Raw genomic sequence first — 26,295 nt, 5'->3', positions numbered from 1 at the left:
CTCAATAGGGAGACAGAGAATTCAAGCTTAAGGATGGAGATTAAAACAGAATTTGCACTGGTTTTCTAAGGAAATGAACTAAATACCAGTATATAGGTTTTTCAATGGAATGGGCTCTCCCCTGTAAACAGTAAGACAGCAATTATTCTTTTATCTAATGGATTCCTACATCCATATTTTGTAATACCCACTGGACAGACCATGGAATTAGTTTTTTAGGCATCCAGACAAATATTATTTGTAAATCAACTTTCCCTAAGGCTTACCAAATTTGTAGGATTTCCTGACAAACCAAAAGGACAAGAAAGTGCTGTGTATGCTGGGACAGTATCCTGGTGGTCAGCACATCATCTCCAGACAGACCCAAGGCAATAAGAATACCTGTAACAGGAATTTGATCCACAGGCCTCCCAGTACCAAAAAAAATACTGAGATTTTACTTATAAAGACAGACAGAACAACACACCATCTGCTCATTATTTTGGGTGAGATTTTGTTAGACAGCAGGCTATGGTAATGTTTTGGGTCTTCCCCATTTCTCATGGGAAAGAGGACAAGCACAGTCTCATAGTATTGTAATATCTGTAATACACATGTACTTCACAGTACACATTCAGTGCTAATTACAGTCTCACAACACAGACCTAGTGTGAGAACTACAATCTTGAGTCTGAGATGTGCTTTGTTCATCAGTAAAGCAATGTATTTCTGGAAATATCCACAAATGAATGCTTCAGGAACTATAAATCTTATAAAAAAATCCCTAACCTTTATGGTTTTGCAGAAAGAAGAAATAACTAAATGTAGATTTTAAAGAGTAGGTTTTGAAGTTTGTTGCTATCGGTAACTATTTTGTATCCAACTGTTCTGTACCTTCTTTTGAGTGGCCTGTATCTGTATCCAAGTTAAAATACTTTTGAAATCTAATTAGAAATAACTCACAGTGTTCTTTTTTAAGTTACAATTTACTTAACATCAGAAAGGCTCCCTTGGTCTCCTATTGGTAGACATTCCATCTTGGCTCCATTTCTTAATACAGAAAGCAATGCCATTGGAGCTTTAGCTGCTAGAAATTACACGTGGTCAGTGCATCAGAAAACTCTGTCCCTGAGTTAACCCTTTTCTGAACACAAGAACACATATATAAATTGGCCAAAACCAGAAATAAAGCTCTGCCACAAATTTTATCCAGAACAGGGAGGAATATTCAGATCTCACCGTCTCCCAAAGTAGTGTTGAAGCAAGTCTTGGCCACAACATGCTGGACTGATGAGTTATTTTTTAACTGCCAGAGCAACAGGTTTTAAATTCATGTTTAAAGTTCTTAATGCCTAAAAACGTGACTATGAACTCAGATAAAACTCACTTTGCATTTAACACAACTAAGCAGCCAGAACAGGACTTTACGCAGCATCATCACAAATATATTCATGCAAAGTACAGAAGTTAAAGACTGGTAGAATATTTACAAAATATTTGCCTTTGTAAAATGAAAAAAGCATCAAATAAAAATCTAGTCTTAAAAAGCTTCAGTCCCACTGTGTGTCGCTAATTTGGAAAAAAGCCTCAGAGATTGGAAGCTGCGAAGAAGGCAACAGCAGGACGAGGCCAAGAGCAACAAATGTGATGAGGCAGTAACTGAGACTGAGCAGTTCTGCTCTAACCCATGCTTGACTCAACATTTGCTAAGGAATTGACCTTACACTGCTACTAATTTCCTGCTTCTTGGAAAATTGTAGAAAAGCTTAAAATTTCCAGCTAGTACTTAAATATAGTTTCTATTTCTTATCGTAATGGAATAAGCTGTCAGCTTAAAAATCCATAAAAATATTTTAGTCTATTGCACAGTATAGTTCAATGAGTAGAGGAAAAAAAAATCCCATTTAATTAAGAGAAAAATGTTCCTGAAACCATCTGTAAGTTCTTCAACAAATGTAGCATCCACCTAGTATGGTTTCCCTCTTCCAGCTGTTACAAAAATAATCCTGGCCATGCTTCACACGTCACAACATGTTTTCTCCTGACCTAAGCAGCTGAGGAAAGAAAAATGAGAGTCCTGCTAGTCTTCAGAGAAAGTTTATCACAGCAACCAGAGCAGTGAGTTATAAAGCTGGCTGGCTGTAGAGGCTGGAATTTTTCCTATATAAGCTGATGCTACAGCTATTAAAGAGTCAGTCTTCAGAGAAAATGATAAGGAACTGTCATTTAGTGGCTTCAAGAGCTTCATCATGGTGCTAACAGCGTGGTGGGGGTCTCAGGAGGAATGAGTCCTGCAGCAGAGGCTCATACATAAGTGAGACTGGCAACAGTGGAGTGGGAAAACTGCTTATATTGAACTGGAAAGCTGTGCCACTATTGCTGTACATTGTGTGACTTCTGCAGAGAAAGCCAAAGCATTCAAAGGCCACCAATGCACAGACTCCAGAAAGCTGACAGAAGGCAGAGGCAGCTCACTCTGGGCAGAGCTTTCTGTAATGGACAAGATTCTGGAACACTTCCCTATGGGCTCTAAACGAAGGTCAGCAATGTTCACAGTTTTCTTGATCTTACATTAAAATGCAACTCAAATTAATGACTTTTTGCCTGTGATATTTTTCCCCTGTGAAATACTGCCTCCAGAAGTAACCCTTCCAGTTTTTCATAATGAAACAGGCATTCCCTTTCTCCTTTTGAAGATAACTATTTATAAAAAAAAAAAAAAAAAGCTACTTAATCAAGCAGAGGAAGGAGAGATATCAGGATAAGCAGGAGGCAACACTGAGTTCATCACAGATGTTAAAAATTCACTGGTTTCAAGGACTACACAGAGTTAGCAAAGGGAATGAAGGAAAAAGGAAGCTGTAATTCATTGTCTGTAACAAGATAGATTTAATAGCACTCAACAGAGGAAATGGGCAAGCACTTTACATACTGAAACCCTAAATCACCTTTGAAATATTCTGTTACAGGAGTGAGTGGTTCAAAGCTTCCATCCACACACAGTTTGCTTCTTCCTGGACTTGCACAGTTTCACACTAGTTTAATGAGTACAAAGCAAGGGCTTGTAAGCCTAAGGAATAAAAACCACGAATCCTCAGGACTTTGCAATCCTCAAGAGAAAGTCTTCTTGTGGTGGGTTGACCCTGACTGGACACCAGGTGACCACAAAGCCACTCTGTCACTCCCCTCCTCAGGCGGACATAAAAGCCTCATGGCTCAAGATCACTCACCAGTTACTGTCACAGGCAAAACAGATGCAACTGGGGTAAATTAGCTTATTACCAATGAAATCAGAGTAGGATGATGAGAAATTAAAACTCAATTGAGCAACACCTTCCCCTGCACCCTTCCCTTCTTTCCCTGTGTCAACTTCACTCCAAAATCCTCTACTCGTTCCCTCACAGCAATGCAGGGGATGGGAATGGGGGCTGTGGTGAACTCACCACACCAAATGTCCTGTCCCTGCTTGTTCATCCTCAGGGACAGGACATTTCCCACTCTTCACCAGCTCCAGCATCAGATCCCTCCCACAGGTACAGTCCAACACAAACTTCTCCAATATGCGCCCTTCCCCTGGGCTGCAGCTCGTCATGAACTGTTGCAGAGTAGGAACCTTGCATGGGGTGAAGTCCTTTAGGAACAGACTGCTCCAGAGTGGGATTTTTTTCCTTCCCTTTAATACATTATCCCAGAGGTAGTAGCACCATTGCTGGGCTTTGGCTTGGCCATCAGCAGGACCACCTTGGAGCTGGCTGGCACTGGCTCTGCTGGGCACAGCAGCAGCTTCCAGAAGTCTCACAGAAGCCACTCCTGCAGCCCTCTGCTACCAAAACCTGGCCACAAAAACCCAATACACTTCTAAAGGTTTCTCTCTAACCTCTCTGGATATCTCAGTCTCCAAAGCTTTAATGGTGCCTAAAATAGCTTTTGGTACCCCCCAGTGTTTCTGATGTTCTCATTCTACAGACACTTCTCAACCACCAAGACCTTATTCTGCTCAGGTTGGCAAACTAATGCTTCAGTATTAGATATAACTAAGCAGGAAATTGTAAAGAAGGCACAGAAATACTACTAAAGACTCATACCATGCTCCCTTAACCTGTAAAAGACAGAGATAAGGCACTTAGATAATGTCCTGCAAATAGACAGGTAAAAAATATCAAGCATCAAATTTAACACTGAACATGCAACACACCAATGGCTTATGTCCCTGCTAAATGTTCTTCTAAAGAAAATATAGACCATATAGGACTGCTTTTCCAACTACAGCTTTAAGTACTATATCTATCTAACTATATCTATCCCTGCTAAGGTATCTTTTTTGGTAGATAAGGGATCCAGTTCTAAAGAAAATTCTTTTTAGAAGTTATTAAGCGCAGCACTACTTTTCTGTACAGTGCTATTTTCTAATTATTCTCCCAGAAGTGAAGCATACTTCAGGACACTGAGGCAAGCAGCTGTTACTTCCACACCCCCCTTCTATAGACACATTCTATAAATAGCAAATCATAAAGAAATATGAAGTCACTCAAAGAGGTTTCTATTCTACCATCTCTCTATGTGTTCTAGAATGTATGTCCTGGAAACAGGTGTACAATGAGGATTGATTCCTTGGAAGGCATTGTTAGAGAACCACTTATTTGCAGTACCCACTCTGACTAGTCAAGTATAGCCAGGGGGAATTGAGGCATGTTGTTAAAGTATTCTTCCTCAAAATTAATGAGCTACATTAACTTCTTCTGATTTTCTTCAGTTATATGCATAAATGTTTACATTAACAACATTGAACTTCTTCTCTTATAGATCTACAACTGTTATATAGAAAATTGGTTTTCTATATAACAAAAAGGGTTTTCTGCCAAAAGGGAGAAAACCTGGTATTTTATTTAGATGGTTTTGGTGGGGATCTTTGGAAGAAGAGAGGTGAAGGTAGGTGAAAGAAAGGTTTAGACAAAAGCAAAAAATACCTAAATAGCAAGTTTTCAGGAACACAGAATCTCCTTTTTTGCTAGTCTAAACAATGAAGTCCAGACACACTTGGCTGTAAAGAGGGCATACTAACCTTTAGTATTAAAAGCATTGTCCTTGAAGGTATTATTTTCCTGTAAGACTAAATTCATTTTTATCACTATAGTTTTGACTTAATGATCTTTTTTCTCTATCTTACTGCTCTGTAAGTTCAATTTAAGTTTTCCTTAACAATTCATAACTGCATAATTTTGTCATATACAACATAAAAAGTATTTTGGTATGATTCTAATGTTTAATACAATAAAATCAAGATGAATATGTATGGCTTATTGAGGTGCATTGTTAAAATTTTAGGATTAGTTCTGAAGCTTTCATAAAAATACTTTACATGTCTGATCATTAAACCACTATATGGCCACAAAGATAGGCTTAGGAAGGAAGATTAGAATATTATTCTGTTTTAGTTGAGAATTAGAAGTCTACAACAGTAGACTTCTATAAAATAGTGGTTTTTCAAATTTTTTGGAAGGCAGAAACCTAACATTAAACATCTAAGAGGCACATAACTATTTTGTCAAATGTACTGTAAATGTCTTTATGAAGGTGTATACATATAACCCTTTTTTTTTTTTTTAATTAAGCAGTTCAAGCCTGAAATGATAAAAAAAGATGACCACATTTGTCAGAGATGTTGGGATAGCACTTAGGTGCTAATTGTACAGAGTTCTGAAGGGATCTGCCCTCTCCAGAACGACCCAGGCTCCATGCTCAGCACACCCACAGCTGCACTTACATATTCCCCGTAGGTCTCCTGTGCCGGGGGCGGCGGCAGGGGCCGGTACCCTGCCGGGGGAGGAACTCCTCGTGCTCTGGGTGCCAGAAGTCCCCGGCTCCGACTGACTGGTCCTCTGCTGGGAGGGACTCCCCGGGGAGCTGGTGCCCCTCTGGGCACTCCTGCTGGTGGCGGAGGCACTCCCCCACGGCCCCTGCAAACACACAGATCACTGACCATTAGACACCATAGCCAGGGCCTCCCTTCCAACACCTCCCTCCCCCACATCATGGCAGTTCTGCTTTGCTACAACCAGAAAAAGTCTACAGGAGATTTAGAGTTTGTCCTTTCTCTGTAGGCTTAAATCCGATTACGTGCGTTATGCAAAAAATGCTGGAAGATTCAAAGTAGACATGGGACTCAGTGATGAGCCTTGCACTGACTTGAGTCATTCTCACACACTCAGACACACCCAAAAAATATGCTGGAATCAGTCAACTTCACTGGAATTTGATTTCTAGTATGTGAAATCACAAGCACAGAGTAGCAGCTTCATTGGAAGGTGTCAGGCAATATCACACTCAAACCCTGCACAGAGGAATCTGTGCCACTGCCTTCTGATCCCATGAAAGCTTCTGAAACACAACCCAAAAATCACACTGGTTGTGAGACACTGAGTGCATCACAAAAAGTACATTTTCTTCTGCTTCTGAACAGATTTCCATCTGTTTCAGGAAACATCAAAATGTAATAAAATGTGCAGAGTGATTATAGGATATAATCTGATGTCCTATATGTATTTAAGAACACTAAATAACAGTATATATAGTCTAAAAATTCTGAAAGCATGATAGGCACTAACTTGCATTCCATTACTTTGGACACTTAACATATGGATGAAAAATATGAGACTTCAGTTGAACCAGTTTTCAAAAAACATTTCATTTAGCCATTTAGAAGTGGCTTTTCCTCCTACCTCCCTGTAGTAAAGGGAGAGACTTAGAGGTACAATCTGTGAGAAATTTTCATCAATTACTCTTTTAAACAAGAAATCTAAAACATTGCTAATGGACATACCCTTTTTAAGGAGATAATTTCAACCCATGAGCTATAATGGAGTCTAAATGACTGCTGTTGGAAATAGAATTGTTCCAAAGAAGTCAGACCCTTATCATACACTCTAACAGATACATAGAAGGAAACAAGGAACAAGCTCTACCCTATCTTTCTACCTACCAAGCCATTATCTAATCAATCTCAAGCCCAGTAATTGAGTAAAAATGTCCTAATTTCAGTAGAAATTTCCAACATGAACAGCATGACAAAGATCCAGATTTGGCCTTATGATTTCCTATCCCATTTCATATAAATTGTATAATTTCAAATCAATAAACAAATCAAAAAACGAGACAATCATTTTATCACAAATAAGCAGTATTTCAAAAACTGCATCACTGAAGGAGGAATGCAAAAAATGTAAAGATAAAACAGGATGGATTTTATTAATTTTATTACTGATCAAAACACAGTCACATAGTATTTTCAACAAGCTTGCTTGGAGAGTAATGATTTAAAACTGTCCTTATTACTTGGTTTTAGTTAATCTGTAGAACACCCCCTCAGAACAGGGTACCAGCTGCTTATTTGACTTCACTGTAGTGGAGGCAGGGGTGAACAGTCAAGTTTCCAGACACAGCCTGCTAAAGTAATATATAGAAATAGCAAATGTGATAATTTCCAGGACAAGCCAGAGAAAGAAAAATGAACCTAGTGGCAGAGAATATAGTCAGTAACAAGTCAAAAAAAGACAAAACTCAGTAAAAAGATTCAAGAATCATTAGGCATAATCATGACAGCATCCTTCAGGCAGGGTGCAAGTGAAAGCAGGAAATGAAATAGGCTGAAAAACATGGAAAACATTTAAGGGAAGAAAAAAGGTACAGTTTTTCAAGCTACCATAGATTTATTCTTGAGAATTAGAAAACCAGATCCATGTGAAGAGGTCTTTTCTGCATTTCAAAAAAACAGTTAATAGGATTGGAATGGTGAGGGGTAGGAAATATTATTTGTCTTGCATTATGAGATCATTTATGATTTTAACTTTTCATAACTTTGTTCATTCCTCCTACAGGACCTCTTAATCTGAGATGTATGTTCTTATGTTACTGCTCCAGGCTGGAGGAGACAGGAAAAGCACCAAGACAGAAAACCCAGTGAGAGGAGAGTTCAATCAGCACCACATGGATTTGAGTTGAATCAGGTTATGATGCTAAGAGGAAATTTTAAGATACTGTAAATTGTTATTTCTTTTAACTTGTATAAAAGTTTGTAAATCCTTTAATTTAAGAATTATTATTTTCAAAGAAGCTATAGGGGAATTAAAGAAGCTTGACAGATATTTACAATGAACAGACTCAAAATACAGAGGAACCACTCCAACAGGAACCTTTGCACACCTTTGCAAAAACAACAGATTCAGGTATTGCTTAATTTGAAAAGGGCAGCTATACAACTTATGTTTAAAAATGCTTAAAATGCATATATGATATTGGGAGACAGCAATTCTGTGGGAAGTCAGAGCAAATACACAACAATTATCAAAAAAGAGAGCACTTGAGAAAGGGCAATAGGAGCTCAGTAAAGCTACAACAGGTTTTAAAAGAGGTATCACTTGCAAGGCTGAACCCAACTCCAACCTCAAAGGAAGAATCTTAACAAAAGAAAATACTCAGAAAAGCAGGTCCAAGACAACTGAAGTCCTTCAATTGTCCCAGAATCAGGAAACCTCTCAGAGCAAGCCTCAATCACCAGAACAGATCAACTCATATATATGAATGTCTACATGCGCATGTACATTAAGGTTTTGCTACACAATCAAGAACAAATGTAGAAGTTTCTTATGGAAGAGCTGTTCTTACAGTAATCCACTAGATAGTGCTGACAATGGTTTATGGACAAATTCCAGAACAAAAGGAACAAATAAAAATACATGCAATATTTTTCAATCAACAGCAACAGAGGTTCAGATGCCTACTCTAATTTGTAGCTGAATCTCAACTTGAATGTTTTAGAAAAGAAAATTGCTAAAAAGATTGAAGTTACAGGAGAGGACACTTGGGAGTTAATAACTACACACATATAAATTTATATATCCTGTCATCACACAAACCAATAGGTTCTGCACTATAATTGCCTACAGAACAACTAGAACTAAGATCAGTCCTAAGTTTTTGTTAGAAAACAAAAGAGTACACATAAACCTTCACTACTCAACTGTGTGTACTCACAGACTTGTTTCCTAATTTAAAAAAAAAACAAAAACCAAACATAAAACAACTGGAACCAACAGAAACTGTGTCAAAGATGACGAGCAGTCTAGAACTGCTCATATACCAAGAACTACCAAGAACAATTAAGTAGACTAAGGCACTTCATACCACCAATGACAACTGAGGCTTATCTGATGGGTCCAACAGAAACATCAGAGGAATGGAGAAGGCTGAGGGGTGCCCTCAGCACAATCTACACCTTCCTCAAGGGGAGCAGTGGGACAGGAGGTGCTGAGCTCCTCCAGACACAGCACAGAACAAAACTGAATGAAGCTGATTTTGAAATTTCTGTCTGTCCTGGACTTTTCAACTCCTAATCAACTACTTTTGAGGAGTATCCATCTGCTTCCAAAGCCTCTGAAGAAACTGCACAGAGGGTCTGTTCTCCACCCTTTCCCCTCTACAACTATCTCCCCTATAATTGGAAGAATCGTTGCACAACTGCTAATGATTAGAACAATTATTTTGCATAATTTATCTCAGCTCTGTTTTATCACATTAAGAGATACCTTATCATCATTTGATGGTGAGAAGGTAAAACTTCTCATGGCTCTTAGGCCACTTCCACTGCTTGCTTCTTTGTCCAAGGATAGCCTTTCAGAATGCCAAATTTCAGGTGCCACCAACTCCCCTTGTCTTTTCTACAAGATTGCTGATTAGTTTTATTTCCTTTATAAAACCTTTGTAACAAGTTACATATTATCAAAGCTGGTTGGTCAGCCCATTGTCAGCATTGACTACCAGCTCAGTTTCTAAAATATAAGAAAGGTATTTTTTGTCCTTATTTTCTCTCCTCTCTACCATGGTGTCACCTCTGTCCCTGTAAGAAATCTTTTGAATGTCCTCAATAAGAACCCCTTTTGAGTAAGAACCAATAAAATTTTCTTACAGTGCTGAGTCCATATGTCCAGGCTGATTTGTTGCATACACAAATAAGTACTGAAACTCCACAGATCTGTCCCCAAACTTTTTGAGAACTCTGATTGTGCAAATACTTTGGTGTAGGAGCGTCTGTGGGAGTGTCTGTAGGAGTGACGGGGGTTATGTGTGGTTGGGATGGATGGAGATGAGAGATTTTTGTAGTTAAGTTGTGAAACTGTCGGTTTATTACAAAGGGCGTGGGTGCAGGGCCCAGTTGCGAGCTGCCAGCCACAGCTCGGAGCAGGGCTGAGAGAAGAGAGGCTTAAAGTGTAAGAGAGTCAATGGCAAAGGTTTAAGAGTGGAGAGCATGTAGTATAATCTGGCAGTGGTGGATCCAGTGAAGAAGTTAACCCTTCTCCATTAAACACACAAGTAATTTCGATTGTTAAATTCTGAATAATTTTACTCCCAAAGTTGGGAGTAGGCTCTGCACTAAAAAAGGCTTCTATATCTGGGTACCATGGACTAGACTAACTAAAGCAAATCCCAGTAACTCATTTAATAGCTTTTATTTCATGAAAAAATGAGAGGAATAATCTAATGTAACTCACATACCACACCATCCCTTGAAGATATTGTCATGAGAGCTGTTTTTGTTGGAATCTAACTCTCCTCTCATGACATTATTTCATTACTTAGACTTGCAATTCAGTGAATGAGGAAAAATAAAATACAAAGTGAAGCACAATTTCTATAAAACTATAAACACACTAAAGAAGGGGAGAAAAAGCCTCTAAATAAAAGTGTCAGAAGGTGTTAATATGATTTATAAACACTGTGGAGTAATGACTGATGATGGTTAATGTCTAAAAATGTGCAAATGCAAAGTCTACCTTACTGTGTCCACTTACAGCATTACTAAAGTATTGAATTTTGTGATTAACATCTCATTGTTTGAATCCTGAATTTATTGTGTAAGTAAAAACATTTTCAAGAAAATCTAACAACAAAATCTAATGCCACTTAGAACTATGCTACACAATGTTAGACTCAAAACATTTGTGAATGCTCAGAAGGAATTTAAGAGTACTAATCTAAGCATTGATTCCCACTGAAACAGAATTTTACCAACTTATACACTTCCTCTTTGGCCTTTGTTAGCAATAATATTTGACATTTCTACTTTCTAGTAGTCCCACGGTGTTCCTAGGATTTATTTCCAGCAAACTAACTTACTGCCCTTGCCCACAGCAGCAGGCACAGCATCTCACTTACACTCATCTCCAGCTGCCCTCAGCAACAGCCACTTCCATCATTTCATTTAGCACTTTCTCTGCTCTAGAATCACACTGATTTTTATTTCCTGTTTAGCCCATCACTGGATGCCTGAGTTAGTAAAATTATTCTGATCATGAAACCTCAACTAGAGTCAGTTTATAGCTTTCCTTCACTTTTAGTGAAACACAAAATTGGAACAGTTAATGGTATGAAGATCCTTTCTGCTCTGTCCCCCCAGAAACATTAAATGGAAGAATAAGTTTAAAATAAAAATACTTGCAAAATTTAGGACAGTTCTCAAAAACTACATTATTCAATGAGGAAACACTTGAAATTCCTTAATAATTTTATCATTATCATAGTTCTATATATCTGCAGGGATTTACACTGTTCAATAAATAGATGTAACAAATTTGGTTACCAGATGTTGATATATTATCTTCATTTGAGCACAGACAGCTACATTCAGTGTTCCTCAAACAGTAAATATATTTGTTTCATATTAGACATCTGAAAAATAACCGACCTGTTATTTTGGTGCTGACATTTTAAAATACTAAAACAGTGATATCCAGACACAACTCAAAACTCAGATTCCTGACTTTTCATCCTTCTTGAAGAAAAAAACAACAACAAAAAAAAGAGCCATCATTGAGTTAACACTCTTACACAAGATTTATTTCACATTTACATTTCAAAACAGTAATACATATGTTCATGTTTCAATTTTGTGGAAAATGGGAGACCACAAAACTAAAACAAAACATGATGAAAATTAATAATATCGGCCTTTGGCCTAGATCCTGAGCTGGCTTTGTCAAATATTTATTTTGTGCTACAGAAACACTTCACTACCTACATGTTCTCAAGAAAAAAAGTGATTCTTCAAAAAAAGAAACCAATTCATTCCAGACATGGCAGGAAAGCAGCTGGAAGTTGTGAACACACTGCAGCATTGATCCGCATCAGCTCATCTTACTTCTAATATATAAGACAGCAAGTTCTAACTAAAAACTTCTGCCAAAGTTTTATTTTTCTCCAGACAGTGACAGTCATTCAACCATTAGGATCCCAGCCATGCATAGATTTAAATATGTATAATAAACTGAAAAGTAAAAAACTCTCCACACTCTCTTGAAAGCATAAATCAGAAATCTGCTATTTCTTTAATTGAGACTATTGTTTTCAAATACAATCTCTCTTAATCTGGGGTGTGAACTCAGCCAGCTCTACCTTATTGTGGCCTTTTAATAACTAAGTGGAGCTGCTTATAAGAAAAAGAGAGTAATTTTATCAGGGTCCCTACTGACAGGATGAGGAACAACAGCTTTCAATTGAAAAAGGCAGGTTGAGATTGGAAATAAAGAAGAAATTTATGATGAGGGTGGTGAGACAACACTGGCACAGGTTGCTCAGAGAAGTTGCAGATGCCCCAGGGCGGGACTTGGAGCAACCTGGTCTAGGGGAAGTTGTCCTGCCCATGGCAGGGGGTGAAATGGGATGGTCAGTAAGGGTCTCATGCAACCCAAACCATTCTGTGATTGTAGCACTGTTTTCTAGCCATAAGTGACATGAAATGGCTCCCCCCATGCCACCCCAAGGTATCAAGGAACTTTTAGCCAAATTCTTAGACTTATTATTATCATCCTCTAGAATTTCACTTTTCTAAAATATCTCAGTTGGAGTCATAAATGAGTGATTCTTGAATCTTATTTTTATTCTTAAAATAGTGTGAATTTTTAGAGAGAAATGCTGCTTTAATTGCAAAACATCCTTAGAGGTGTACATTAACATGTATAGAGTCATAGGAAGGTTTGGATTGGAAGAGACCTTAATGATCATCAAATTCCAACTCTGTTTCCATGGGCAGGGACACCTTCCACTAGAATGTTTAAATGTGTATTTTAAGTCTTTGGTTAATCAGAAATCAAAATTCACATTTTGGTTGCTATCATTTATAAAGCCCTGATTCAGGATGGGAATACACACACTAAAGAAACATTGAGTCCTAAAGAGTTTCATTTTCTGGTTTCACACCTCAACAGCATCACATTAAACACCATGGATTCTTCTAAGCTTGCTATCACAATAAATTAAAGAGCAACTGGTATGATCATTTTATATAGTTGCCTCCAAAAAAGAATTTATGATCATAATAAAAACAAAGGAATAAAAACAGACTTTCACCACTTTCCCTTCTTGCTGTACGGAAGAGGGTTTAGGTCAACATAGTTAAAGTGCTCATCATGAACACTACAGAAAATAGAAGTGATGTGATTACATCTGAAGGTCATTTTTAACAGTATAGGGACAAAAACTTGGGGCAAGGTGGGGAGAAAGGAAACAGCTATAGGAATTAGCTGTATCTTCTGAGATCAACGATGAGAAAAGAACATTCCTGAATGTAAAGCTCACAACACAGAACAAATTCCATCCAGCCACCCACAAAACCTTACTTGGTTCTAGAGTCATAAAAATTTAGTCAAGAAAATCAGGAACAATCCAGAAAAAAGAATACAGAGTTTCCAAACAACAACCATTAGGAAATTACTTACCACACACAGGAATGTCTGCATATGAACTAGAATTTTTGTATGCAAACACAAATGTACTATTTTCCACAAAATAAAATTTTGTTATGGAGCCAAAAATAGATTTAATAAGATGCATTATATCCAGTTCTCACATGTCTGATAAGGAGCAAAAAAGGCATAAATTAGCACTTTTTTTTCTTTTTTAACTGAAACTATTCAGGAGTAATAAAGGTTCCAAAAGTGGGAACTTAAACACACTCAACAGGATGTTTCATGTATAAAGGCTGGCATCATAACACCATTCTGCAGATTACAAAGAAAGGTTAGGATCAAGGTTTTAAACTTCCTTTTGCAAGTCTTCTGAGGCTTTGCTTCAACTTCTCCTGGATATCTCAGGGATGCTGCCTATTGAAACTGTTTTATCCAACTCTGAGACAAAGCCTTTAAAGCTTTGCTTCAACAAAAGTATTATTCATTGAAATCCATTTCTGCTAAAAAAGAATCAGAGCTTTGTAACTGAGATTGAGATCTTCAGCTCAATGGCTGTAGAATCTCAGTAGCAACAGAATTGAACTTCACTTAAGGAATATGCTAACAGAGCACTTCAATTTGAGAGAAAAGTGTCTTGGAGTTTAAGACAAGCCTTGAAGTAAGGACAAGTCAAACAGACACACTTTAACTTTCTTTTAGAATATATGTGAAAAATGGTGATGACAAATCCACAATCTTTTACTGTCATCTCCAAATCAAACACTAATGGCATTTAAATTTACCCTGAAGAACCTTCAATAGTTGCAGATCAACTTTGAAGGATTCAAACTAAGCTCTGTAACAGTGTATCTCTTGCATAAAATGCAGATTTGAAAAAATCATTTACCAAAATCCAGAGGACAGAACTCGTGATGTTAGAAATGTAGTACTCTAAAAAACTATTGACATATGCACATACTAGGTACAAACAGTGTAAATTAGTTATCAAGCTTTGGTGATAGGAAACAACCAAAGAATAGCTTCTGTATCCCAGAAATATTACCTGAAGGACATGGAAAATGAAATAAACTTTAAATAGTACTGCAAATATATCCATACTGAGAGTCTAGCAAAACCATTACAGGCATCTGTGGCAAAGTTACAAACAGCTATTAAAAAAAAAATTTAAAAAAGCCAAGCAACAAAACCCCCCCAAAAAAACACAAACAAACAAAAAAACAACAACAAAAACCAACAACAATTAAAAAAAAAACACGAAAAAACCCCCTCCAAGACCAAATGAGGTCTCCAATCTGAAATAACTCTTGTATGGCTGATTACAAAACCAAGGGGTGAATCTTGGTATATAATTAACACTACTCAGATACTCAGAACATTAAAATCAAGAAAAGCAGTATATATATGTTTACACAATATTACAAAAGACAAGAACAACAATTTGATGATTGAGAGAATTTTTTCTCCCAGCATACAACCCACAATAAGAATAATTTCTTTAAATTAAGATTCACTCTGCATGGCAGATCTACATAAATGGAATATTTCCTTAGTGCTGCTTCTTCTAACATGCCTCATCATCTGAGGTTAAATGCTTCAGGGTATTATTAAGAAATTAATTCACAAGAAATGCATTGAAACAAGTAATTAGTTTACAACTTGCATTCAGAACTGCAAGTTTCAAGTTGCATTGACAAGAACTGTACACAAAACAGAAGAAAAGATCACCACAATTATCAGTTACATTTAGGTGCTGCAGCCACAATCCCTGTATTCTGTAACATAAACAGTTATGAACTTTATTTAGGTTTTGTTTTCACACTGGAGACTTTGAAGGAGTTTCAATTGCCATCCCAGTACTGCAGTGAAGATGGGGGATGCTGGAGTAAAAACAATACATCTCCTGTGACAAAGAAAAACAGCAAAAGCAGTGGACTTTGCCTACTCCCAAATCAAACAAAAGCCACTTTTCACAAAGTGCCACTCAAACAAGAAAATCCAAATTCTAACTCCAGACCATCTCTGTATCGTTTCATCATGACTATGAAAACTTAACAGTACCATAAAAAAAGAAAAGCATTCTGTAAATTGGAGATTCTGCCTGAAATTCACATCAACCAAGGTAAGAGATTTACAGCTGTCAGCTCCATAGGGCCCAAACACAGACTGCACCTAAGAAGCAATTCAAAACTAGAAATCAAGGTGCTCCCAGTAGGACTGAACACCTCCTATGCTGTGCACTGCTTCTTTACAAAGGCAGCATTCAAGTTCCACAAGAGCACTGTTAATTCGGTCCAAATGAATTAAACTTCCATCAATAAATGATGGTTGTTTCCCCAATCTTTTGCTCTTCTTTTGGGAATCCTTCATGGTTTTCCTGGGGGAGAAATTGTGTTTGAAGGGAGAAGCTTGAAATGCATAGATTCCAATGAAATTCCACATACCTGGACAAAGCAGGAACTGGCACTCCTCTCGCTCGAATCGATGCTTTTCCACGGACAACTGGAACTTCTGCAGTTTCTGAGCCACCATTTAAATATGTCAATTCTTGAAGCTGTGCCTGTCTGATTTCATCATTGTAGTCCTAAAACAAGGGAGAGACAGAGTGAGAAAAAAAATCTCCAACACTCTCAGGAAATACTGCTCCTGAAAGTCTCCTCTTAAAAAGCTGAACATTCCACTGAAAAAGTTTAATTTAGATAATAAGATAGGAATAATATTCAGTCCTAACACTATTAGAGAATTGTACACAATAATTCTACATAATTCTTCCATTTTTTGCTCGGGCATGTTTTTCTTCCATTTGCATATATTTTATGTAGCTTTACCAATTAAAATTTCAAAGTTAAAAGGATGCAGAGATAGGAGGAAACCAGAAAAAAAAATCAAGATCCCATATTCTAAATTGAGATCTAGTTGGTAGCTTCAGCTGTAGAATGACTGTGTGCTAAAAGCAGGAAAAAGAGAAGAGAGAGAGTTGCAAAAGAGTAGAGAATAAACACACTGTTGAGAACAGTGCATAAAAATGAAGGAATAGATTCGGAATCTACACTTTTAAAGTCAGGTGTTAGAGAATGAACACAGGAATTCATTCAATACACACACACAGAGTTATCTAATAAGAAGAGCTCAAAAAATTAAATTCTATAATATGCAATGGTAAAAATGCCAAGGACATATGGCTTACTTCTGTCTGCACAAATCCTCTACTCTCAAGGTCTAGTAAAAGGAAAGCTCATGTTTTTACAGACAGAATTAATATGGTACTTCTCAAGCACAGTTTTCAGGGACCTTGAGTCAACCTCCAAAACAAGCAGAGCACACAGGAATAAAACAGACCCAGCACTGAACTCTGGAGATACAAGTATTTTTCTATCATTTCTCCTCCACTTAAAGTGAGCCAAGCAGAATGCAGCCATAAAGGTGAATTAAAGATAACTATTTTACCCAAGGTGCATCTGTACTAACTGAGAATCAAAATATTAATAGGTGCTCCCATAGGAACAAAGGGATACTTCTGGTACAACAGCTCTTCTGCAAATCCTCCCATTTCATGAAGGAGGGTTTGTTCTAACACCACCCATTTTGCAACTCAATGACAAAACAAAGAATCTGCATCTCACTGCAAATCTGAGCTTATTACATTTATTCACTAGACAAGGACCAAAAGATTGTCAGGCAGTCCTAAAGACTCTGAAACATAACCCTGCATTGAAAGGAGATTAGAACTTCCATGAATTCAAATCTCTCAATTATCCTTGAAGCATTCTGCTTCTCCTAGACTTCTATAAATGGAAATAAAAAAGCTGTCCTTTATATGCCATTGCTGAAGGAACTTACTGGTGTTAAAAGAAGAAGCACCATAACAGCATTTTGTCCAAATTGCCTTAAATAAGTTCTGAAATTTAACTCCCAACTGCCCACCTGAGATCATCCTCAATTTAGCAGCAGAAACAAAACAGAAAATATGAAAAAGACTGAACTAACAGTTTCAAATGGCATAACTGAAGCTTTTGAGAAACAGAGTCATTAAATTTTTCAGAGTCTGAGAAACAGAGAAACATTAAATGGCCAGGACCCAATATATAACCAATCCATCACAGGGAGAAGACTAAAAACAGGAAACTGAACAGTGTTCTGGCAAGCTACTGTACAGAAATCCACTTTGTATTTTTTGTGTGTTACTGGATCAGAGCTGGCTACAAATGCTGGATCAGAGCTGGCTATGTCCTCTATAGAACAAAACACCAAGACACTGTACCACCAACATGCAGTATCAAAGTTCTGGCAGTCTGTATCAGATGCCCTTTATAATTTCTTCACAAAACATCTTTTTCAGAACTGTGCCCCTGGAAAAGTACCTTTGATGATTTTTTACTCAATTAATTTAATCTCCTAGCAAAGATGTGCTCAGATTGCCGCTGTGTGTGTTGGGTCCCTTTTTCTTTTCTCCCTGATGCCTTCTCACTTTCCTGCAGCACAATACCAGACACAGCAGCAGCCTTAGGTCACAGAGAAGGGCTCCACTGTGCACAGCACAGAACAGAAAACATGGCCCTTATCACAGATGCCAGAGGCAGCAGGAGGATGCAGAGTGAATGGGCAGTACAAGGCAGCCACGATAAGCTGCAGTGTTAATCCATTAGACTCTGAAATGGATTCCTCAATTAAAAGTAGCAGACGGTCAATTTATGAATACTCACTGCTGGAAACAGTGCACTTCAAGTCAAATTAAGCAGACAATAATCTTTTCCTCACCTAGAAGATAGACATGGAAACCCTTTAGACTGCATCCCTCCTCTGAACAGCTTAGGCAGTGGCAGCACTTGAATTTCAGTCAAATGTTGCTGCTGAATTTCAACTGAATAGATGTACTCTCACTTTATGAATAAATTGCCTACCCTGACTAACTACAGTCTTATCCAACCATGGAGGGTGCATTTACACCAAGATCCATGCAGGAGATTTTCATCCCACCAGTCCCCACACTTACATGATGTAACTAAACTGTCTTTAAAATTTTATCCATGATTTTCACCCAGTGAGATAAACACACTGGCAGCAAGCAGCTCTTCTTGGGATCACTCTAGCTTAAGACCTTATTCCAATTTATCACTCAAACCATTAGCTAAGCTATTTATTTATATCATGTTAGGACAGGTCCCTACAAAACCCTTTGTAGCTTTGCAAAGGACTCAAGTAGATCTTTATCCTGACAGTGAGCAATCAATAATTATCAGGTTTCCTTTTTACACCTCACAGATACTTGCCAGGTTACTTAAGGAAAAGTCTGTGAGAGCTTCCAAAGGCCACCAGACTCTTCAAAATGCCATTAAAAGCTATTTCATCACCACATCTTACAAATCAAATATGCAGAAGGTAGGACAGATTACAGGAAAAGGTTGTGAATTCTGTTCACATTGTCATATAACTGGCATAGATTGTTCTCTCAAAGACATGTCTATACTTGGCTTTAAAGACAAGGAAAAAAAGAATCTCTGGTAACCAAAGGCAAAGGGTAATTAGTGCTGTATCTGTCAGAAAACAAATGACTGCCCCTGCTCAAAAATTAAGCAAAACAGGCTAAGTTCTAATGGCCAAAACTGCCATAGCCATAGAAACACAGAATAGTTTGGGATGGAAAGGGCCTTAAAGACCATTTCATTCCAACTCTCCAGCCATGGGCAGAGACACTTCCCATGAGACCAGGATGCTCAGGGCTCCATCCAGGCTGGCCTTGAAACCCTGGCAGTATACAGGGGCAGGTGAGGTTGAAAGTACCTGGCATTTTGACCTGACAGAAGTAATTCTGAGATATCCAGTATGAAGGACAACACCCACCAATCTAATACTTGAACAAGAGTGCTGACCACAGAGTCTGGCCAGAATACGGAGAACTAAAGAGTCTGGATAATTTAAAGGAAGGTAAAAACATATACTAAAAGAAGCCACAATTCCAACTGCAGAAGAAAGGTAAGACTTAAGGCAACATAAGCACAGCCAAAAATACCCTCAAAACCAGTTTTTTATGTTTTGGGTTGAGTCATGCCAATAGTTTAAATGAAATTACACCACTGCAGTGGCTTGAGGTTAAATTTCAATGCAAGGATGCTTGCCCATGGATCTAAAGATCCAATAAGAGAGACTGAGGCATTTTTGCTATAGTCAGCTACCACAAGGATATTCTGTATTCTGCATTCTAGCACCAAACACGATGTTATGTTCAGCACTGATCTGAAAAATGAACAGTAAGCATATTCATAAATTGGGTCTAGCATCTAAAACAGCAAGAAGTCAGTGAGCCTACATTGTAAAGAGAATGCAAATTATGACCATAATCATATATACTCATAGCAGGACATCTTTCCTGAAATAAAACAGGTAATTTCTTAAGAAAGCTTCAACAGATCTTGAAGGAAAAAAAAAAAAAAAAAACAAAAAAAACTAAAAAAAAACCACCCAAGCTGCATTTGGCAGCAGTGAACCAAACAGTTGTTCTAGAGAAGAAAAAGCTGCTCCTTATTCCTTCAGTGGCTGCTGCAAGGGGGGGGCAGGCGAAAGAGATTAAAGCATTTAGAGCAATTCTGATAAGCTTACATTTGAAAAGCCAAAGGGAAATTAAGACAGTGTTGGCTTGATCCCACAGTTCAGGGAAGATTATGTAGCATCAGTTCAGCTCAGTATAATAAAGATGCAATGATCAAAAAATAAAGATGGAAGAGTGTATAAGCACCAGTCAATGGAATTGCTCATTATCAGTCTGTAATTCTACTGGCTTAACACACTAATGACCAGGTTTTGATAAGCTTACCTCATTTATGGCAACATTAGGGAAATCAAGCTCAGTGAAGAAAAATAAGACCTCTGATGAAGAGGGCACAAGGATCAGGCATATCCGTCCTTCCAGCACGTGCAAGAAGCATTTATCAAGTTAAACATATTTTTATCTAAAAAAGGCAGCTGTTTGCTGTCTAGAACAGCCAATAATTTAATTCTCCTTATCTCTCCACACCATTAAATCATGAATCATGTAAATAGAGAAACCTTTGACATTATGACAGCCCAGCATTCCTACAAATATTCTGTAGAGTATCCCCTGTCTGATGGGTTAGGATGTCTGAAAGCAGTATGCTCATTCATCTCTTTTCATATGCATCAAGAAAAAAAGCAATTTGGAACCTGCAGACAAATGTACAATATGAAGCTTGATCTTTTATAAGATAAGAACATAACACCCAGGACATCTTTGCTTTTTAACTGTCCTAAAGTGCATCTACATAAGGTTATTTCACATCAGAACATATTCCGACTGAACTTACTGACAATTGTCATTTTTCATCCTTTGGTTCATACCACAGTGTAGTATTGGGGCACATGAACTCACTTCATCCTGTAGCAGATAGGGCCTGGCGTTCGGAAGATCTCGTGATGTTACGGGAAGACAGGGCCCCTGTCCCCTTAGATAAGAAAATTAACATAGGAATGTAGCCCCCTGAACCGGATTCCGGTAACTTTCCACTTGCCCAGGTAACTTTGCATTCCCTACTAACCATAGATGGTAAAGACAGACCCCCACCTGACGTAGAAGCCCCCTAGACTATAAAACCCCACGGGAAGAGAGAATAAAGGCCTTTGATCCTCCACCATAGTGGTGTCCGCGTGTTTCTTAGGCCCGAGCGACCCCGGGGAAGGGGGTCGCCGTGCTGTTTCCTGAAACCAGGCCGCCTGCCTTGTATCAGAAGGCAACACATTCAGACAAAAACAAGTCAGAAGAAACACTCCAGGAGCACACAGCTCCAGTCACCTGGAGACTTAGTTTCATAAAAGAGCTTAAGCTGGAAAGGACCAAGAAGAATCATTTAGGTTCAAATCCTGGCCCTGCACAGGACACCTCTAGAATCCCACCATTGCCTGAGAGCATTGTCCATTTCCTCAACTCTCTCAGGCTTGGTGCTGTGACCATCTCCCAGGGGTGCCTGTTCTGGTGCCCAGCCACTCTCTGGGTGGTTACACAGATGTGGACTAGGTTTGGTACCAACTATAACTCCCAAAACACACACAGGAGCTCTGTTAAGTCACCAGCACCAACTGTACAAGAGACAACCCCAGCTGGTCCCCAATACAGCCACTCTGGCTCCACTCAGACATTTCCAAGCTGCTGTCACTCACACACATGCCTCAGGAAGCTTTCCTTGGCCAGGTCCCCACAATTCCCAGATCTGACACTAATAAAGACTAACACTTGGGTAACATTTTCCGCAGTAAAAATAAACAGAAGTCAATGCACCTTGAGAATGCTTTGCTTTCTATACTATCCTTTGATCACCAATAGAGACTGAAGAAATGTTCCCTTTAACAGGTGGGAACTTCACACAGAGAAACATCACCTCAAGTGCCCCAGAACTTCCTAAGAGAGGCTAGATTTTTTCAAGCAGTTTAAGATTGAAAAGAAGTACAGTTGCTTCTTACATGAAGAGCAGATGAAGTTATCTTCTAATAGAAGACATTAGAAACCCATTAACTGGATATATCCCAAGCCTGGAGTACAAAATTGTACTGGAAACCAGATGTCGTTTTATACCCCATAGAATAGAAGCTGAAGTATACACCAGAGAACAAGTATAGCTCATGTATCACTAGTATTGTGATAAAAATGAAGATACAAGATAGACCTGTATTGATTCTCAGCACTCAATACTAAACCAGGATTACAGGTGAGAGAAATACTAAAGCTTCAAATGTATTAATTCTTAAACTGGTGCTTCATATTTACACAGAAAACATTAAAGGCACACATTTTACAGACTTTTACAATTATTTGTAGTCTGTGATACCTTGCATATGACTAGTTAAGCAAGAATAAGTTTCTCTTTTACTGTAGATCAAGTCATGAGATTTGTGCAGACAGTTACAGATTCACCCAGTAAACTGCCTGTATCAAAATGCAAAGTATTTGACAATCATCATTTCTTTCACAAAGGAAATCAAGCAACATGACCTGACCAATATTGTGCACTGTTCAGAATCATAGAACAGTTTGGGTTGGAAGGGACCTTAAACATCATCTAGTTCCAGCCCCCTGCAATGGGCAGGGACACTTTTGCTAGACCAGCTTACTCAGTTTTAGAGATAACAATTCTCACTAAAGACTACCAGAATTCTCATTAAAAAAAAAAAAATACTAACAGGGATGAGGAACTTCTTGATTTCTTCCAATGCATGTCCCATTCTGGCATATGCTTCTGCAGGTGGAGCAAATACCTCAATTAAAACATGTAGGTCATCATTTAGGTGGAAATACTTTGCCTCTCCACTTTTTCTCAACTCTTCCTCCTAGGAGATAAGAAAAAGATTGTTTTTACACATTTGTGTTTGAAACATTGTAATGCAAGTGTTGAAGTTTCTCCAGAGGAATTTGCAGACACTGTTCACTCATGTTCAGATGTCTGCAAATAAAAAAGTAACACTAAGTAAGAGCCAACAGTTTCTGCTCACAGACAGAAACTGTAGCACAAGGAGGAATGCTTCCAAGAGTTTTCCCAGGTGCATCAGTTTCATGAAGACGACACCTTTTTCTTGAAAGTAAAGACTACAGAAACAGGTTTGATCTAATATTCCACAAGAGCAAGCTTCTTTTACCAATATTATTTCAATCTCAGCATTACAGTGCTGTTCTCACTGCAGTTTTTATCCAATGAGTGCATCCTTCACAGAACTGTGCTATTTGGACATAAAGTTAACAGCATATGAAATGAGGGAAGAGAACATTAGCAAAAAGGGTTCACTAGCTATTTCAGTAGCAAGCTTATTTCTTTCATCTTCCTTCACCCAACCCACTTCAATGACTGCAAAGCTGAGTTCAGTGGAGTAAAGCAGAGCTCAGTTCTCAAATACTGACATTCACATGCAAAATATTCACATACCAAAAGAGCAGCAATTGCATTTTTCAGGCTGCTCCTTGCCTGTGTGAACTTGACTAGTCCAAAGGGATGAAACCAGCACTAACACTACTTTCTCATTTAAAAAAAGTATTTATTACAGTTGTCCATTTTTTTTCATGTAGGTCCCAAGATACAATGATAACATTATATCAAATAATTAGCAGTTCTGTTGTCTAAAAAGCTAACACTCCCCTGCAGCTTCCTGTATTTGGCAAGCACCAGGTAAGCACTTTACCCTTAAGATTACTACAATTGTAAATTGCAATGATAGTTGAAATCTCCCCTGCAGACCCCTAATTATGGGTTGAAGTTTATATGTGACAATCCATTTCTGCTCCTCATGAATAACATTCTTATCAACATGATTTGTGTTTAACTATGAAAATGCTTAAAACAGAAAAATAACAAAAAAACCCAGTCTAGATCACTGTCAGAGCACCCAGACCAAGAATATTAAGAGGTCACTCAGCAGGATTAGACTCTGTCACTAAAATCATTATTTTGTCAATAAAAATAAGAGATCATAAAAATAGAAAGTAACCTAATATAAAATTCACAGCTCAAATATTTAGTTTTAATAGGAACTGCTTCTCAGTTAAATACTTTAGGCACAGTTACTCAAAACATATGAGTCACTAGCCCAGAGGAGGAAGAAAGTTGAGTTCCCTATATACTGGTTTTTAGCATATACTTGCACCATGTTACCCATCCTTTTCTCCTAAAGAAAAAAAACAATCACTGTGCAGTTAGTTTGTGCAGAAAAAAGAGTGCTAAGAAACTTCCTTCCTCTGTTTATGAATCAAGTTGGCTGATAAAAGCAATAAGCAATAGAAGAGTCACCATTTTCTGCATAGGATCTGGTAAAAAAGCATTTCAATCAGCAGCTTCAATGAAACATACAGAATTTCAATGCAGTTTTTTTTAAGATCATTCCCATCACCAAACTTGTAAGATCACTCTGTGCTTTTTTTGCTAAGTTCACTTAATTATTGTATTTTATTTTAGTTCTGTAACATGACTTGGCAATGATTCCATTACTTTCTCCATTACTTGCAAAGACAGAAGTTGGACTTTGATGATCCATGTGGGCACCTTCTAGCTCGGGACATTCTGTGATTCTATGAAAATAGTACACACTAAAACTCTTATACCAGCACACAAATGAAAATGAGCTCACTCACTCACTGGCTACATATCACAACCTTGGGAAAACACTATGCATTTCAAGGTTTTTTTCATTTCCCATGAAGATCAACACAAAAGCCACAACTTGTTCCCATTCCAGTATCCCTCTTTGACATTTAGCTCCCATAAAATACTCTGCCTTCCTTTATGTGGCATCTATTGGCTTGATTCCACTGCATGTGGAATCTTGGCTTGACTGCCCAAAGAGAGACATTAACCAATAATCAATATTAGGATCTCCTATGCATTTTATTTGTTCCAATTTTCGTTACAAGGTTTGTTCCCCTCCTCAGAAATTTAAAGCTAAGTATCAAAACTCCACTGATATAGTCAGGCCTTACCTTTGTCTTGTCCCTCATGGAACCTTTTCCCAAAATAGACATTTTTGTCAGTGTTTCTTCCTGTAAACGCTTTAGAGAATTACCACGTGGACCCAAAAGTTTTCCCACAAAGTTGAACTGTAAGAAAGCAAACAAACAAAAAACCAACACATTAACTTAATTGGATTTTTAATTGTAAATTAAGGAGCAATGAGTAAATAAAAGGGATATTTTGCTGAAACAGCTTTTGATCATAGGTGCAAATGATTAGATCATAAATTAAAAAATATTCAGTACAATCACATAGTACAATTAATAGAATGTCAGTGGCTCCAGCAAAACAGAAGTATCTGAACTCAAGGGTAACCTGGTGTCCACTACAGGCTGCCTGGTCAAAAGGAGCTTTGACAAAGTCCCCTTGCTCCAGCTAACAGGAGGCATCGTGCCCAAGGCTTCTGTCCTGCTGAGGGACTCCAACCACCCCAATGTCTGCTGGCAAAGTGGCAAGGAGAGCTGCAGGCAACCCTGGAGACCCCTGGAATGCATGTGGGACAATTTCCTGACCCAGGTTACAGACAGAGCTACCAGAGAGGAGGCATTATGGGATCTGCTGGTCACCAAAGCAAATAGGGACATCAGGACTGGAGGTAGCGATCATGCATTGGATGTGGATCAGGTTAGGAGTAAAGCTGGGCTCATGAATTTTAGGGAAGCAGACTTCCAGCTCTTTGGGGAGCTAGTCAGCGGGATCCCCTGAGAGAGCACCCTCAGGGATGAAGGAGTGGAACAGAGCTGGCAGATCTTTAAGGAAGTCTTCTACTGAACACAATAGTTAGTGATTCCCAGCAGCGAGAATTCAGGCAAGAGACCCGCATGGCTGAGCAGGGACAGGCTGGTCAAACTAAAGGGCAAGAAATAAATACACAGACAGTGGGAAGTTAAGACAGGTGACCTGGGAAGAGTATAAAGTCTGGTTGTGTAGAGTTGGGGTGAGGAAGGCCCAAGCACAGCTGACACTGAATCTGGCAAAAGACACAAAGAGCAACAGAAAGGGCTTCTCCAGATGTCTCAATCAGAAAAGGAAGGTTAAAGAAGCTACTGTTCCCCCTTTGCCCTGATAACCAATGCTAGAAAACT

General features: G+C 38.3%; 1 protein-coding gene across 2 annotated transcripts in view; it reads right to left on the bottom strand.

Annotated features, from left to right (window-relative positions):
- Positions 1 to 26,295, bottom strand: part of KHDRBS3 (KH RNA binding domain containing, signal transduction associated 3) — a 90,177-nt gene that overhangs the window by 28,802 nt on the left and 35,080 nt on the right. For both annotated transcript variants that reach the window (XR_010439252.1, XM_064706719.1), the window contains exons 3-6: positions 25,180 to 25,296; positions 22,899 to 23,045; positions 16,157 to 16,296; positions 5,744 to 5,936 (exon numbers count right to left, since the gene is read on the bottom strand). Coding sequence is in view for 1 of the 2 variants with exons in the window: in XM_064706719.1 (XP_064562789.1) it covers positions 5,744 to 5,936; positions 16,157 to 16,296; positions 22,899 to 23,045; positions 25,180 to 25,296 (597 nt within the window). In the remaining variant the exon portion in view is untranslated. The remainder of the gene's footprint in view (positions 1 to 5,743; positions 5,937 to 16,156; positions 16,297 to 22,898; positions 23,046 to 25,179; positions 25,297 to 26,295) is intronic.

This window comes from Zonotrichia leucophrys, chromosome 2 (assembly GCF_028769735.1).
Source record: "Zonotrichia leucophrys gambelii isolate GWCS_2022_RI chromosome 2, RI_Zleu_2.0, whole genome shotgun sequence".
NCBI lineage: Eukaryota > Metazoa > Chordata > Aves > Passeriformes > Passerellidae > Zonotrichia > Zonotrichia leucophrys.
This window is presented reverse-complemented; position numbering and strand designations above follow the sequence as displayed.